Here is a 12,843-nt window from a genome sequence, read left to right on the forward strand (position 1 = left end):
TGACTGTTCTTTTAATTTCCGTTTAACAAGCATCCCCATTTTTGTGTTGTTCCCCTTTTAAAAGTTAAATGCCACTGTGGTCGGTCTCTTTGGTATTTCCCCCCCCGCCATACAAGGATGTTAAATGTAATTACATTATGGTTACTATTACTGAGTGGTTCAGCTATAGTCACCTCTTGGACCAGCTCCTATGCGCCACTTAGGACTAAATCAAGAATTGTATCTCCCTTGCTGGGTTCCAGGACAAGCACCTGGCATTGGCCACTGTCAGAAGACAGGTTACTGCGTTAGATGGACTTCTGATCAGACTCACTATGGCCATTCTTATGTCCTTATGCTCCAAGCAGCAGTCATTAATAGCTCAGTCTCAATTAAGCTGTCACCTGACCCTTAGTCCTGCCCCCTCAGGCTGGAAGCAGCTAATTAATTATGGCACAGGTGTGGCTGGCCCAGTTCCCCTTAAAGGAGACAGTCTCCCTGAGACCCCAAGAAATTGTGCATGTACTGAAGTTGAAAGTGGAAAATAGTAAAATTACAATGTAAATAATTTTTAAACGCCCACAGTGTGCTTGCCACTGTATATGACACAGATAAGGACATAGTTGCAGAACCAAAGGCTTTATACTCTAGCTAGAATTGGGAGAATTAAGGGTGGGGGGAAGTTTGGCATATTTAGAGAGTTGGATGAGATTAATAAGGAAAGTCCAAATACTAGTCCCCTCTTCCCCCACACACATTTATATATGTAGACTGTGAGCAGCATAGTCTATTTGAACTTTGAATACATTTTCCTTAAGAAGAGGAGAGATACTAAAACTTGTCATGTCATGACAGGGTAGACAGTATTAGAACTATTAAAATATTGGTCAGCCCCATATGCGTTATACGTTAGAAATTTAAGGGAAATAGGAAAGTCCCTGCAAAGATGTGTGCCGAAACCACATTTCTGTGGCCCTGATCTGTATGGACTTTGATTTTCATGTTAAAAGCTTCCTGTTTTTTCACAACCTTATATTGTTCTTTGTGAAAAACAGGAGAGTAACTGCAACCTATTCATTTTTATTTTTTTTTAAATAAACAGTGAAGTAAGCATCTGAACAGATGGGACAATAACGTGTTTTAGAATGCTCAGGTGTGAGGATCAGGAAGTTACATGGGGTGCGGTGAAGGAAGGGGCCGGTAGAGGAAGGGAAGTGTGAGCTCTTGGGTGTTTTGTGGCTGGCTGGGAAAGCACGGCTACCAACAGAGTTGTTCCTGTGGCCCAACATGCCTGCAGCAAAAGTACGTCACTGCATCGCTGACAATGCTCTGCAGAGACCACTGACCTGAGGAAGGCTGAGAGAAAGAGAGTGGGGGACCCACAAGCAATCCTTTATGTAATCTCTTTTGGCATAGACCGTATTTCTTGTACATTAGCATAATGATTTTTTGTTATATGATTAAATACAAATCCATTCAAGTATTCATCTGTGTGGATCCCACTGTATGTATGCATGCGTGCCGTGTGCATGAGATTGAAATCTCTGCATAGCTGTGTCCGTTGGACCTATGTTCTGCATGTCTCCCCTCCACAGCCTAGGGCTTAAACCATACATCAGTACCCAGTCCCTGCCCATGGCAGCAAGACAGAACCAGGCTGTGTCTGCTTGCTACCCTTAACACATTCACCAAACCCAGTTTTATCTAGGTAGATAAAACACTAAATTCCTCCCCCCTTTGCTTTTTTTCCCTTCTTCAACAAAAAAAAACCCAAACCCCTATTTTTCTCTCATTACTCTGCACCAAAACCACTCACATGACAGATTTGAAGCATTTGGGCTTCAGCCCTGTGACATTCCGCTTACAGATGATCATAGCCCTTGTTTAGTTGTCTCAGCGAGAGCCATGTGCCTATTTCTCCATCTGCCATTTGTTCTCCTTAAAATGAGGAAAATCTAGAGACATCCAGCTAACGTATCATCTGGAGCAACCTAAAAGGACTATTTCAGACTCAGAAGAACAGGCATCAAACTCCCTGGTGGGAGCTTCTACCTCTAAACCCCAGTTTGTGTCAGCATCCGCAGCTGCTGAGAAGTGACTCCCAAGACCAGTACCAGTAAGAAGTCTGATCTGGCACCTACAGGCCATGAAGCAGCCACCAAAGACAGCTCAGCACTGATAGTTGTCCAAAGACAAGGTAAATCAGACCACTAGATCATATATGGTTACTGGCACCAATCTTCCTCCCCTGAAAAAGGAAAAGTCGAGAGGCTGAAGAAGAGCTATTCACCTTCACTTTCCTTCAGAGAACTGAGCACAAAGCTCTTACTACAGGGATAAGTGATACTGGTTCAACTTCTGGCTCAGTGCTGAAGGGCACTAAGAATATCCTGGTCCCTGAGTCCAATACAGATTTGTCAACCCTGAAAATGGCAGTGTGGACATTGGAGCTGGCACCAACAATCAAGCACTAATGGTTCTGGCTGACTTATTGCTGATGGAAGTTACCTCCCCTAGTACCTTCATCTAGCACTGACTCCAACATCTAAGTTCATAGTACTCACATTACCTCACAGATAGGCACTGCCATTGGAGGAGATCTATTTCTCCTCCCACTCTCCTGACCAAATCTTCTCCCCTTATGGCCATGGCTCAGCAGTCTTAGTCTTGGGACGGCCTTGCCAGGCAATCTGAAGGCCTAGTGGTCAAGTTACAGTCTACCATCCCCTTCCCCAGGTTCCTCTGGTCAGGCAGAGCCTCAGGGGAAAAGTGGGGGTTGTCCCAGCCCAGGAACCTAGGGGGAAAGGGGAAAGGGAATCTGTAGCTGGTACAACTGCCCCGCTTCCCCTGGGCCACTTCCTCCCTGGCCCATTCTCTCCTGAGTTTGGGGCATGGTCATGGCACTCAGCTTCCCTCTCAGCAGAGGATCCCTCCCATAGCCTAAATAGTTTAAACAGTCAGTTGGGTCTTCCCAGCTCACTTTCCAGTGTCCGCTTGCTCCCCCTTAGCAGGGATGAAAAAAAAGGGGGTCAGGCCCTTGGCCTCCCAGTTGGGACTTACCCAGTCTAGACTCTTCCCCTGTAGATCCCTCTGTCCTAGAGGCTTCAACTAGCCTCTCCTTCCCACAGTCCCTGCTTGCCTCTCAGAGTCTCCTTTTAAGCAGGACTGCCATTTGGAGCATGCTTTTCAGGGCCTTCTTTGCCCAGTACTGCCCCATTACTCTTTAGTCTTATAGTGAGGGGTCTGTAAACCCCATCACAATGTAACAGCACTCAGCAGATGCAACAAATTCACAAAACACACACATTGAAAATGACTGAAAACAATCTTTATTACAGAAACTCCAACAGTAGAAAAGTACAGAGCATACACGATTTTCATAACTAAGTAATTATGTTGGGACCCATTGATAATGGCAGGATAACAGTTAAGGAGATAAGTCAATAAGCTAATGGTGTCTGTCGTCTCAAGAAGTACATTTAAATCGCCCACCCCTCTCCTTGCAATACTTCGCAGCCAATTTTTAGATTGGCCTTTATTTGCCCTTTGTGGAGAAATAAGGCACAGAAGGAAATAAAGCTTTGCATTATGCTCTTATTGACCTTTCGGCTCAGAACAAGTATGGGATTGGTATAATATGTGATACGCCCTTTCTTGTTAGGTTGTATGTTGCATTTGCATAGGATGTAGTACATGATCTAGGTTGTGATTTTCAGTGGCACCTAAGGGAGTTAGGGATTTTAGCAGGGTGTTTTTGTTTCTAGCTTCTATGATCCTACATTGTGTGCGAGATGTTGGACAAGTGGCAGATGTTGGCAAAGAACAACTACGGCAAGGAGGAGTGGGGCCACTAGGTTAGGTAGCATTGTCAGCGTTGATCATCCATACAGATGAGCAAAAGCAAATAGTAGAAGAAATGGATGGTGTCAATAGTGGTGTTAGTGTGACAGCATGTCCAATATACAGAATATTATATGGTAAGATCTTAAAAATCTCACTGCATGTTCCTCCTTTGCAACCCAGACTTTGTATGGAATATTTCCTCAAACAGAACATTTGGCAACAAAACCCTGCAACCAAGAGCCATGAAATCTGTAGATTTCCCTCCTCTGAAGCTGGAAGCTCCTAAGAACAACATTATATGAACAATTTCTCAGAAGATAAGCCACCCACCAAATATTAAGCTAAATTCTGGCAGGAAATGAGCATGAGCACCTGCCAAAAAATTGCATGTAGCAACTCAGGCAGCAAATTTGCTGCCTACTCTTACTTCCCATAAAACTCAACACTTTCTGACCAAGCAATTTCCTCTACCTACATCTCTACTGCCATTTGTTCACGCTTCTTGAAAACATCTGTTCATGGGATTGGGTAGATAGGGTGTTACTGCTTGTCAGAGAATAGGTTCACATCCTCAGCAGCTGTAAAGCAGTGAAGGTCCATTGACTCCTCAGCTGGTGTAAAAATCATTGTATCTGCACTGGCTTTTTACTTTGTGTAAATGGCCATAGCGCCAATGGCTTCAATGAAGCTTTGCTGATTTTACACCAGCTATAGATCTGGCCCTATGGCTGCATTTGCATTGTACGCTGCACCAGTGCCAGTTAGTACAAATCTATCATTTTACTCATTGCATGGAAAAGGATCGCATTTAGCTTTTTTTTTGCTTTTTTTTTTTAAATAAAAAAAGATCTTTCCCTTCCCCCACACACACCAGGAAAAAAAAAGATAAACATGAACTCAAACATTGTTCATCACTAACAGTTTGATTTATAATTCTAGTCCAAAATATGCAATAAAATGTATTTATTTTGCATCATCCATAAAAATGGCACAGGGCACTGCACAATGAAACTCAGTTAAATTATTAGTAATTAAGACCAGTTAAAGCAAGAGTGAATAGATCTCTCTTCAACTGAGTATCAAATGTTAAAAGACTGAACAGTAACAGAGTTTCCCAGGGAAGGAACATAACAAGAAAATGCTTTGGTTCCCATTGATACAAGATTAAAAACTGGACAGACAGGGAAACCCAATATTTGAGATTCTAACAAATGGCTAGGAACATACAAGAAAGGAGATCAGTTAAATACGCTGCGCTGCAGCTATTCAAGGCCTTAATTGAATAAAACAAACAAAATTTATACGTTCAAAATTTTAAAAGGACCCAGTCAGGAAAGTTTACGACCTGATCCTGTGAGATGCTACACTCCTTCAGCAGCCCTCAGGATTATGCCCTTAAAATGCCAGTAACATGCTGAGAGAGTAATAGTTACATTGCATGTTCTTTATAAATTCAGTTTTCAAATTTATGCTCTTCCTTATATTAACCCATTTCCTACGTATGATCCATAAACTGTATTGTAAAAACAAACAGTTGAATTGAAATAGGCCACTAAAAATACTGTGGCATTTTACATTGTTCTAATAGTGTTATTAGAAGGAAAATTATGGCAGACTTGAAATTCTAAAATCTTTTCATGCAATGCTTCTCATTATTTATATGAAATTATTTTGATCCGCTAGGTTCTCTGGTACGCAGATGATTTACGCTTAAGGCAGACTACATAAAGGATGAGTGCCAGGATGCCGGCGACAAAGATCACGAAGAAGCCAATCGCAGGAAAAATGATGTTGAAGTCAGCTGCGCACTCCTCCACTAGAACGGGAAAAAATATGTTGGGTAAAATTTAGTGATGCCGACGCTGACTGAATATTTCAGCCCTTCACGAAGTGATCTCTGAATACTGGAACATTAGAATCATTTGATCAGTTGCAGTCGTTTGAAAGGACCATATCTCTTCTGCTTATTATGCTACTTTACAATGATATCCAAGTACCTCTCCTTTTGCTGACTGGTTTTAAATTTAGTTTGATACTTTTGTGGACTTATGGGTGCTGCAAAATAGTCTTTCATTTTTACAGTCAAACTGAGAGAACGTTTCTGGTAATGCACTGTTACTTTCATAGACAGATTTTAAGGCCAGAATGAATCATGATGATCATCTAGTCTGACCTCCTGCATAACACAGGCCAGCCCCACATCACAGCATCCATGTGGAGGGAATTTTTCTCCTCCACTGTGTAAGTGAGTAAGCAATAATGGTTTAACTAAGCAGTAGTAAAATATCAAAACAACTTTTAAACTTTAAACAAAATGGGCCAGATATTGATTTGAGTTACCCTGGTGAAAATCCAGAGTGAGCCCACTGCAGTAAATGAAGTTACTCCAGATCAACGCTATTACTTAACTGATATAAAATATTGGCCCAATGTTATCTATTTATTATTGCTTTTTTTTTCAAACTAAACTAAGTGATGAAGAATTCCTTGTACAACACTTTTTTCTAGGCTCCCGTCCTGCAATCCTTATCAAGGCAAAACTCCCACTCACAGCAAAACTTAGCTTGTTACCGTTATTAGTAGGGAGGATTTTTACTGTTCTCATATTTTATACTACTTTCTCATTTTAAAATATTTTCATATTTAATTTCTCCTCACTTTGATGTGTTTTGTCACAGTGGGTCAGGTTTTTTGGTTTTTGTATGTTTGTCTTTTAAACTTTGTAAATCTTTTGTAAGATGAAGATTTAAATCAACCAAAAAACCCCACATTAAAATCATCTCAAAATCAATTACTGTGTATATCTCTCAATCACCTGATTAGTAGGAAACAGAGACCAAAGCATTACGTACAGCATGCTTTAAAATTAATCTAAATTATCTCCATGTGCAGATCCAGCACCTCAGTTTACAAGCATGAAATTCATCCTTGTGCAGAGGGCCTACACACCATTTAAATCCCACAAGAACCTTCAAAATGTAGCTTAAGTTGGTCTTCATTTGTTCACAGACCTTTGTGGGCCCTCTGCAGTTGACACCATTTAATATTAAATATTCACTGATGGTGTGTTTTTAATAACCTTAGTGTCTTCCTATACTTAGAATAGGAGAAAGTATCATCATTACCTCAGCGTGGCAATTGTTGAGTTTTGTGGCAATGACTGTAACTATTCTGAATAGGAAGTGATTTTACCCATGAGCTCCCAAGAGAAAATGTCTTAAATATTGGTCTAATTGGATCCCCAAACCCACTTGAACTCACCCCTACCTCAACCTACACATGCTCAGTAAAGTCTCATAAAACTAGCCCATGTTTTCTGCCCTTCTGTATTAGATCTCTCTATGCTGTATTGCGAAGTAGGGTTAATACTGACATGCTGTTTATAGCCACAGATGGCTCATTCTATCCCCCTGGAGCGACATTTTAAAAGAAATCCACTGTCTTAGATATATTTCTTCTTCCTTATTATGTTTTTTTTTTTAATGAAAATAAAGCTCCTAAGAAAATAGAAAATTATCCAGCATTCACTCTGGAGTGGGCATCAAAGCAGCCCGATCTGTCTGTGAAAGTGCAACAGCACTAATATGTATATCACATTGCCACAGCAGGACCTGTCACTCTGTTTCGCCAATGGAATTAGTAGGAAAGGGAAGAGATTAGTATAATACTAGCCCTAATACTCATAAGGTGAGTGTGCACATTTTTGTGGAGGGAAGCAGAGGCAACCTGTCCAACCATGATGATACTTGTCCCAGGGCTTCTGCACACATGGCTTCCCATAAAAGCATCACCAAGCACTGGTTCTACAGAATATCCTGTGAATATAGACTTAGTCCTGTGAGAGAGTGTCTTGCATGCCTAATAGTTAACCATCTCCTTAGACCCTAACAGCATATCCCTAGACTCATCCCTTTATCATTTGTTCTGTCTTCTAAGCACCCATAATTTTGTTGGCTCTTTTTCAAGAACACATAGATCTTAAGTGTTACCTCTTGCATGTGCATGTGCATTAAACACATGGCCTCATCCCATTTAAAACTATAGGTCTTTGTATAGGTTTCACAACTGGAAGCCAAGATTCCCAAGGCCTCTATACTTGCGACGCACATTTTGAAGTGTGTGGGCAATTCAGATGCGTTCATATCCTCTATTTGGCTTTCTTCTGGAAATTAGCCCCAAGGCAAGCACAATGACAAACAATCCCAGGGTGCTCAGGCCCAATGCAATAGGGATTGTTCTCCTGTTTCTGTCAAGAGAGCATTCTTCCTCTGCAATTAAAGTTAGAATATAGAGTAGGCATTAGATCAAAACAACACATTCCTAGAATGTAAGCTGATGCAGATACTTTTAGAACATAGCTACCAGGACAACCCAGAACTCTATGTCATTGCTGAACTCAGTATGTTTTCTTTATGGAGGGATCACATCTCACAAAAACATACTTGCCTACATGGAAATAGCTATATTCCTTTTGGGGAATCTATTCTGCTTTACCACATACACATATGGAAAAAAATCTGTTGATACACATTTATGGGTTGAACCTGTGGAGCACTCCATGCATACAGTGCAAGGTTAAAAATAATGAGTAAGACCGGTATCTGACATGAAGGAGAACCTCTGCTGTGTAGCTTTCAGTTACTCCTGCCTAATAGTCTGCCTGGTGTGAAGGCTGCGGATCTCTCGAGGTATCTCGATAGACTTATGTAGTGCTGGGGAGGAGCCGGTGGTTGTGGTACATGTAGGTACCAGTGACATAGGGAGGGATAGGAGAGAGGTCCTGGAGGCCAATATTAGGCTGCTAGGTAAGAGATTGAAGTCCAGGACCACCATGGTAGCAATCCCTGAAATGCTTCCAGTTCCACGCACATGGCCAGTTAGACAGGCAGAACTGCAGGGTCTCAATGCATGGATGAGACAATGGTGTAGGGAGAAGGGTTTTAGATTTATTAGGACATGGGGAAACTTTTGTAAAGGGGGAGCCTATACAAGAAGGATGGGCTCCATCGAAACCAAAATGGAACCAGATTGCTCGCACTTAACATTAAAAAGGTCCCAGAGCAGTTTTTAAACTAAGGGCTGGGGGAAAGTTGACAGGTGCGGAGGAGCACGTGGTTCGGACAGAGACATCCCTTAGGGAGGAACTATTAATGGAGATTCTCTATGTCCCAAAAAGAGGAGAGGATGGAAGATGATAAAATACAGGTAGGATCTGATGAGAAACTGTCAAATGAAAAAAAGTCCCATTCAATTACATCATATAATGGCAGACAGCTAAAAAGTAGCAAGTTTTAAAAATGCTTATATACCAATGCTAGAAGTCTAAATAATAAGATGGATGAACTAGAGTGCCTCATATTAAATTAGGATACTGATATAATAGGCATCACAGAAATTTGGTAGAATGAGGATAATCAATGGAACACAATAATACCAGAGTACAAAATATATCGGAAGGACAGAACAGGCCGTGCTGGTGGTGGAGTGGCACTATATGTGAAAGAAAGCGTAGAATCAAATGAAGTAAAAATCTTAAATGAACCAAACTGTACCATAAAATCTTTATGGAGAATAATTCCATGCTCTAATAATAAGAATACATCAGTAGGGATATATACAGCAGCCCATCTGACCAGAATGGTGAAATGACTGAAATGCTCTGGGAGATTACAGAGGCTATTAAAATAAAAAACTCAATAATAATGGGGGATTTCAACTATCCCCATATTGACTGGGCACATGTCATCTTAGGACGGGATGCAGAGATACAGTTTCTTGACACCTTAAATGACTGCTTCTTGGAACCTCTAGTCCTGGAACTCACAAGAGGAGAGGCAATTCTTGATTAAGTGGAGCACAGCATCTGGTCCAAGAGGTGAATATAGCTGGACCACTTGGTAATAGTGACCATAATATAATTAACTTGAACATCCCTGTGGCGGGGAAAACACCACAGAAGCCCAACACTGTAGCATTTAATTTCAGAAAGGGGAACTTCACAAAAATGAGGAGGTTAGTTAAACAGAAATTAAAAGGTACAGCACCAAAGGTGAAATCCCTGCAAGCTGCACGGAAACTTTTTAAAGACACCATAACAGAGGATCAATTTAAATGTATACCCCAAATTAAAACACACAGTAAGAGAACCAAAAAAGAGCCACCGTCGCTAAACAACAAAGTAAAATAAGCAGTGAGAGGCAAAAAGGCATCCTTTAAAAAGTAGAAGTTAAATCCTAGTGAGGAAAATAGAAAGGAGCATAAACTCTGGCAAATGAAGTGTAAAAATATAATTAGGAAGGCCAAAAAAGAATTTGAAGAACAGCTAGCCAAAGACTCAAAAAGTAATAGCAAAAAAATTTTTTTGTACATCAGAAGCAGGAAGCCTGCTAAACAACCAGTGGGGCCACTGGATGATTGAGATGCTAAAGAGCACTCAAGGATAATAAGGCCATTGCGGAGAAACTAAATGAATTCTTTGCATTGGTCTTCATGGCTGAGGGTGTGAGGGATATTCCCAAACCTGAGCCCTTCTTTTTAGGTGACAAATCTGAGGAACTGTCCCAGATTGAGGTGTCATTAGAGGAGGTTTTGGTACAAATTGATAAACTAAACCAGGGGTAGGCAACCTATGGCACGCGTGACGAAGGCGGCACGCGAGCTGATTTTCAGCAGCTCTCACACTGCCCAGGTCCTGGCCACCGGTCAGGGGAGCTCTACATTTTAATTTAATTTTTAAAAGAAGCTTCTTAAACATTTTAAAAACCTTATTTACTTTACATACAACAATAGTTTAGTTATATATAGACTTATAGAAAGAGGCCTTCTAAAAATGTTAAAATGCATTACTGGCACGCAAAACCTTAAATTAGAGTGAATAAATGAAGACTCGGCACAGCACTTCTGAAAGGTTGCCAAACCCTGAACTAAACAGTTATAAGTCACCAGAACCAGATGGTATTTACCCAGGAGTTCTGAAGGAACTCAAATGTGAAATTGCAGAACTACTAACTGTAGGCTGTAATCTATCATTTAACTCAGGTTCTGTACCAAATGACTGGAGGATAGCTAATGTGATGCCAATTTTTAAAAGGGGCTCCAGAGGTGATCCCGGCAATTACAGGTTGGTAAGCCTGACTTCAGTACCGGGCAAACTGGTTGAAACGATAGTAAAGGACAAAATTGTCAGACACGTAGATGAACATAATTTGTTGGGGAAGAGTCAACATGGTTTTTGAAAAGGGAAATCATGCCTCACCAATCTACTAGAATTCTTTGAGGGGGTCAACAAGTATGTGGACAAGGGGGATCCAGTGAATATACTGTACTTAAATTTTCAGAAAGCCTTTGACAAGGTCCTTCACCAATGTCTCTTAAGCAAAGTAAGTAGTCATGGGATAAGAGCGAAGGTTCTCTCATGGATTGGTAACTGGTTAAAAGATAGGAAACAAAGGGAAGGAATAAATGGTTACTTTTCAGAATGGAGAGAGGTTAATAGTGGTGTCCCCCAGGGGTCTTACTGGGACCAGTCCTATTAAACATATTCATAAATGATCTGGGGAAAAGGATAAACAGTGAGGCGGCAACATTTGTAGATGATACAAAACTACTCAAGATAGCTAAGTCCCAGGCAGGGTGCGAAGAGCTACAAAAGGATCTCTCAAAATTGGGTAACTGGGCAACAAAATGGTGGATGAAATTCAATGTTGATAAATGCAAAGTAATGCACATTGGAAAACATAATCCCAACTATACATATAAAATGATGGGGTCTAAATTAGCTCTTACCACTGAAGAAAGAGATCTTGGAGTTACTGTGGATAGTTCTCAGAAAACATCCACTCAATGTGCAGCAGGAGTCAAAAAGGCAAACAGAATGTTGGGAATCATTAAGAAAGGGATAAATAATAAGAAAGAAAATATCATATTGCCTCTATATAGATCCATGGTACGTGCACACCTTGAATACTGTGTGCAGATGAGGTCACCCCCCTCTCAAAAAGGATATATCGGAATTGGAAAAGGTTCAGAAAAGGCCAACAAAAATGATTAGGGGCATGGAACAGCTGCCGTATGAGGAGAGATTAACAAGACTTGGACTTCTCAGCTTGGAAAAGAGACGACTAATGGGGGATATAACAGAGGTCTATAAAATCATGACTAGTGTGGAGAAAGTAAATAAGAAAGTGCTATTTAGTCCTTCTCATAACACAAGAATTAGGAGTCACCAAATGAAATTAATAGGCAGCAGGTTTAAAACAAACAAAAGAAAATATTTCTTCACACAACACACAGTCAACCTGTGGAGTTCCTTGACAGAGGATGTTGTGAAGGCCAAGACACTAACAGGGTTCAAAAAAGAACTAGATAAATGCATGGAAGATAGCTCCATAAGTCCAGGATGGGCAGGAATGGTATCCCTAGCCTCTGTTTGCCAGTAGCTGGGAATGAGCAACAGGGAATGGATCACTTGATGATTACCTGTTCTGTTCATTCCCTCTGGGGCACCTGGCATTGGCCACTGTCAGAAGACAGGATACTGGGCCAGATGGACCTTTGGTCTGACCAAATATGGCCGTTCTTATGTATGGCCAAAGAAGGGAGTCCATAGCCAAGCACTTTGTTAGCATGATAAGGATCACACCTAACTCCATATTGCCTCAAACCTACTGCCTATTAATTTCAGTGAGTGTTTTGCCCGACTAAGGACTTAGGGATTGGGCTCAATGGGACGTTGGCCTGAGGAAGAACTGAATAAAGACTGCAAAATTTAGGACATTTACTTGAATAGGACTTAAGAATCTGGCTCATTTAAACTTGCACTACAGTCAGAATAACATTAGAGATGAGAGGATAGTCTGAGTTTCACCATTGCCCAGTGCTAGCAGCTGCAGGAAACTGATCATAGATCCACCTGATCTCAATGCACGAGCTCACTCAGTGCTCCAGAGAAAGGCCTCTTATGTGAAGCTTTGGGTACAGTAGTTTCCTCTGATCAATTAAATCCTTTATATATGATCACGA

At 41.0% G+C, this 12,843-nt stretch overlaps 1 protein-coding gene across 3 annotated transcripts in view; it reads right to left on the reverse strand.

Moving 5' to 3' along the window:
• Positions 1-3,296: 3,296 nt before the first annotated feature.
• The window catches only part of LAMP3 (lysosomal associated membrane protein 3), a 28,748-nt gene continuing 19,201 nt past the window's right edge, over positions 3,297-12,843 (reverse strand). For all 3 annotated transcript variants that reach the window (XM_045031261.1, XM_045031260.1, XM_045031262.1), the window contains exons 6-7: positions 7,930-8,090; positions 3,297-5,638 (exon numbers count right to left, since the gene is read on the reverse strand). In XM_045031261.1, coding sequence (XP_044887196.1) covers positions 7,951-8,090 — 140 coding nt within the window. In that variant the 3' untranslated portion in view covers positions 3,297-5,638; positions 7,930-7,950. The remainder of the gene's footprint in view (positions 5,639-7,929; positions 8,091-12,843) is intronic.

The sequence above is a fragment of the Mauremys mutica genome, chromosome 9 (assembly GCF_020497125.1).
Source record: "Mauremys mutica isolate MM-2020 ecotype Southern chromosome 9, ASM2049712v1, whole genome shotgun sequence".
NCBI classification, from domain to species: domain Eukaryota; kingdom Metazoa; phylum Chordata; order Testudines; family Geoemydidae; genus Mauremys; species Mauremys mutica.